The sequence below is a fragment of the Anneissia japonica genome, unplaced genomic scaffold (assembly GCF_011630105.1).
Source record: "Anneissia japonica isolate Jap-2015-1 unplaced genomic scaffold, ASM1163010v1 scaffold287799_len804019_cov200, whole genome shotgun sequence".
Taxonomy (NCBI): Eukaryota; Metazoa; Echinodermata; class Crinoidea; order Comatulida; family Comatulidae; genus Anneissia; species Anneissia japonica.
In genome coordinates this window covers 119,101-123,108 of record NW_022716884.1, presented here as the reverse complement: position 1 = coordinate 123,108, position 4,008 = coordinate 119,101, and the positions used below count along the sequence as shown (strand labels likewise).

Genomic DNA, 4,008 nt, shown 5'->3' with positions numbered 1-4,008 from the left:
AAAGAATTATAAAAAAAATCACACAATACAATAAAGAGTAAACGCCATATTATAAAAATATCAAGACAAGTATTTTGGAAATGCCTTAAAATAAATGAATGAAGTCCAAGAAATTTGTTCCATATGATTCCAATCGATGAGTCATGTGGTTTATTTTCCATTGTATGAATGAATGGAACCATTTTTCCTGTTCGTCAAATAGACTCTATCACATACTATATAATAGCTCTATTAAACCCAGAGCGTAAGGGTGCGCCTCTGATTGGTCGAGATCGAATACATATAGCAGGTTAGCGACGATACATCTCACTTCATTAGCCGCTGCTGGACAGCTGACTTCAGACTTGATTCTAATTTTAGGCTTGGCTTTATCATCATATTATATGCAACCATGCTTCGACAACAAACAGCTCACATATATATCGGAATATTACTTTGTTTATTACGGTCTCTGTATTCGCAGGAGGTGGATACAGGTAAATTTGTAAGTATATAGGCCTGCATTTGCCAAAAAGATTCTGTTTTATATATTTAATTTATATAATATATAGGCTCATTACGGTTTGGGATAGTACCGTTATAGGCAAGGAGGTATTGATATAGGGATAGTATTGATTGGTTATGAATATAAAATATTATAAAATGGGATAACACGATAAGGTATTGCTTGTATCCTCTAGATCAGTGACGTTCTCTATAGATAACATATCTGCACGGAACATAACGTTATTTGCTAGTAGTAGACACTATGTTACATATTTAAGTACAGCGAATTCTCTTTAATTTATGTCACCATATCACCAACACTAGTCTGACCTTGTATTTTTATTGCCATCAATTACCATACATATTCATGGTCGTTCTTAATATTATGAATATTGCTCCCGATACCGTTTGTTATTGCATATGTATTTTTTTTCAAAAGAACACATTTTATAAAGAACATCGAGGCTGAATTGGCTTAAAAATAAACAAAATTAGAACAAATTAAGGCTGAGGTAAAATGTCGAATAAGGTAATGGTTTTTATTAATATATAACAAACTAGAAAAAACAACAAATGAAGCTAGTCACATACTGTAAATTATTAATGTTTAAAAAAGGGTTAGAACTGTAATATTCCTTTGGTCGTATCTTTACCTTATGTGCAGCAGGTGTGGCTATGAACGCTCTTGATCCAGTCATCTACGTACATGATATACTGCTGTACAATAATGATCTTTAAAAAGTGTATAAAATAGGAACAAAATCAGAGCATAAAATTTGAGTCTGAAATTGGAAAAAAAAAAAATAAGAAAACTGAGTTTAGGCAAAATTTGACTGGTTCCTATAAAAAAAAAATGTGTACTGTATACCAGTGAGGTATGTATGGTATATTATATTATAAAAAGAATTAACAATATTTTTACTCATAACTAGTTAAGACCAGTCTCCTTATCGTGTTATTAGAGTTTGGTTCATAGGCCAAAAATGTACAGCAGTAGTTTTTTTTTTTTGGTTTTTTTTTTTAAATCTCGCACATGTGTTTCTTTGAATCACTATCATTAATCCTAACTATAATTCCTAACCATGGATAGGCCTATAGATTAAGCCTTCGTTATAAAAAGAAAATCGAATAACAAAATTAAAAATTGATAATATATTCGCAACCTAAGGAAACGATAACGATTATAGGCCTACATCATCTTCGTTTATTGTGCCAACAAATAAATGTTCGCACTCTTTTCGAATTTAAAACGACAAATTAATTTGACATTTCCGGTGCATAGCTAAAATTATACTGATGTTAATTTATTATTATTTGCCATATAAATTGTCATGTTAATGAAGGAAGTTCCCTTAATTGTACTTACTTCCTCCAGTTCTCACTCTTCTTCACTTGCCTCAAAACAATACTTGTAAGTCTACAGTACGCCTAACGAATAAACAACACCATTATATTACTATACCTCTAACTAAATACAGCGTGTCAAATATATATAGGCCTGCATAGGCGAAATAGACCCAGGCCTAGGCTGATTTGTAACTTCATTGTCGAATTCGGTTATATAAATAATCTTTATGATCACGAACGCTAGTTATTATAAAGGTATTGAAATACTTCTATTGACGATTGTTAGGAAACGTTTGAAGAATTAGTGTTGGTTAAATTAAAATTATGAACATTGAAAATTTTCCCGATTGATGCATAGAATAATGCTTAAGTTTATACAATACGTTAATTTCGCCTACATAAGTACAAACACTCGTGTTCTTTTATCATTTTTTTAAACCTTGAATAACCCCGGTCAAAAGTTGAACAATGTTCTGAGTCATTTTTCTCATTGCGTGGTGCATCAGCGCATGATCAGCGGAAGTAGTAAATACCCTGGGTGAAAGATGACACTACTGTTACAAAATTGCGCCTATTTTACTTCTCCAGCCATTCCTGCCTGCCTTAAATAGGAAATTCATACTCCATAATGAATGCAAATAGCAAGAGGGTACCGGTATCTTACTATAATATACCTATTCATTTATAGATATACAGTAATCGTGTAACCATAAACACTCGCAAGTAGCGCATTTTATGCCACACAAGTGAAGTGTAAACACAACATGACGGTTATTATTAGAGCGTGATTAGGTTGCTTTGACCTTCCACTACAGAATTTTAAGGAAAAGCCTCAGAGCACTGCATATAAACGTTTACGTAAATAGACTTTCTCATTTAAGGTCCTTATTTGTATAACCACAAAGACATTCTTAAAATCAACGAAAGAACAAAGACTGATTATAGAAAGTAACTTTATAGCTTTTTCAACATTGACCCATGCAATACTGTTCAGTTCAGGCATGGAATTATAATTCATTTCTTTAAAGTGATGTGACACAAGAGAGTATTTTGATGTGGTTAAATGGTACATTCAAAGTCTTCGGTACCCCTGGTAGCTTGTACACAAGAGGTCTCACTTTCCCATTGATCTCTATGCCATGATCAAACAGAGTGATCACCGTCTGTTTCGTTGAAGAAATGTCTTCAGATCATCCAGATCCACTGATCCAGATTCTTGGTCTGATTTGGAACAACACCAACTCTGTTTATTTATTTATTTATTTATTTATTGACAATACACCTTTAGAACGGTGGCACACACAACTCGTGTGGCGTGGTCGGGCAACAATAACAACTAAAATACAAAAGTAAACAACCTAATACAAAAACAAATCATATAAAGAAAAGCACAACAAATTGACCAGGAATGTTTAACTATAGGCTTAAATTTTGAAAATGTAACTAAAGGTACAGAATCATAAAGTTAAAATGAAATCAAAATTTAAAAAGGAATTACAAAAATCAAGTAAAACAGGAAAAAGCACCAAAATCGTAAACATATATATATATATATATATATATATATATATATATATATATGCACTGTATATGTACCTTTGACGATTTATATTATATATACACATACATATACATATATTACACATACATATAGGTCTATATATATACATATACACATGTACACACATGAATACACGCACGCACACATATACACGTACACACACTTATATCATACATATATACATACATATATACATATATATATATATTTATATATATACATACATACATATATATACATACGCACAACAATACATACAGGCCTAAATACATTCGCACATACATACATACTGTATATACTCATAAAGACTAGAAATTGCAAATTGCAAGTGAAGTGCTGCGAAGTACAACTGCATATTAATGTTCTTCGAACAAAATTATTTATGCGAGTCAAGTGAAAATAATGAATAATAAAAATATAACAAATAATATGAGACACGACCCATTGTCTATATTAGAACACTTCTCATTGGGTAACAAAGTCGTAATTTTTGTCAAAAAGTGTCTATAGTGGTGAATTATGGTTTAGGTTTTTTTTAATAAAGTTTCAAAAATTTCTATGTATGTGGAAAATGTAGTTAATTACCAAAGGTTACAATTTTTATTTTGAAGACT

At 31.3% G+C, this 4,008-nt stretch overlaps 1 protein-coding gene across 1 annotated transcript in view; it reads left to right on the top strand.

Moving 5' to 3' along the window:
- The first annotated feature begins 298 nt into the window (after positions 1-298).
- Positions 299-4,008, top strand: part of LOC117110040 (matrix metalloproteinase-24-like) — a 14,219-nt gene continuing 10,509 nt past the window's right edge. The window contains exon 1 of the mRNA XM_033252607.1: positions 299-484. Within this exon, the coding sequence (XP_033108498.1) occupies positions 392-484 (93 nt within the window). The 5' untranslated portion in view covers positions 299-391. The remainder of the gene's footprint in view (positions 485-4,008) is intronic.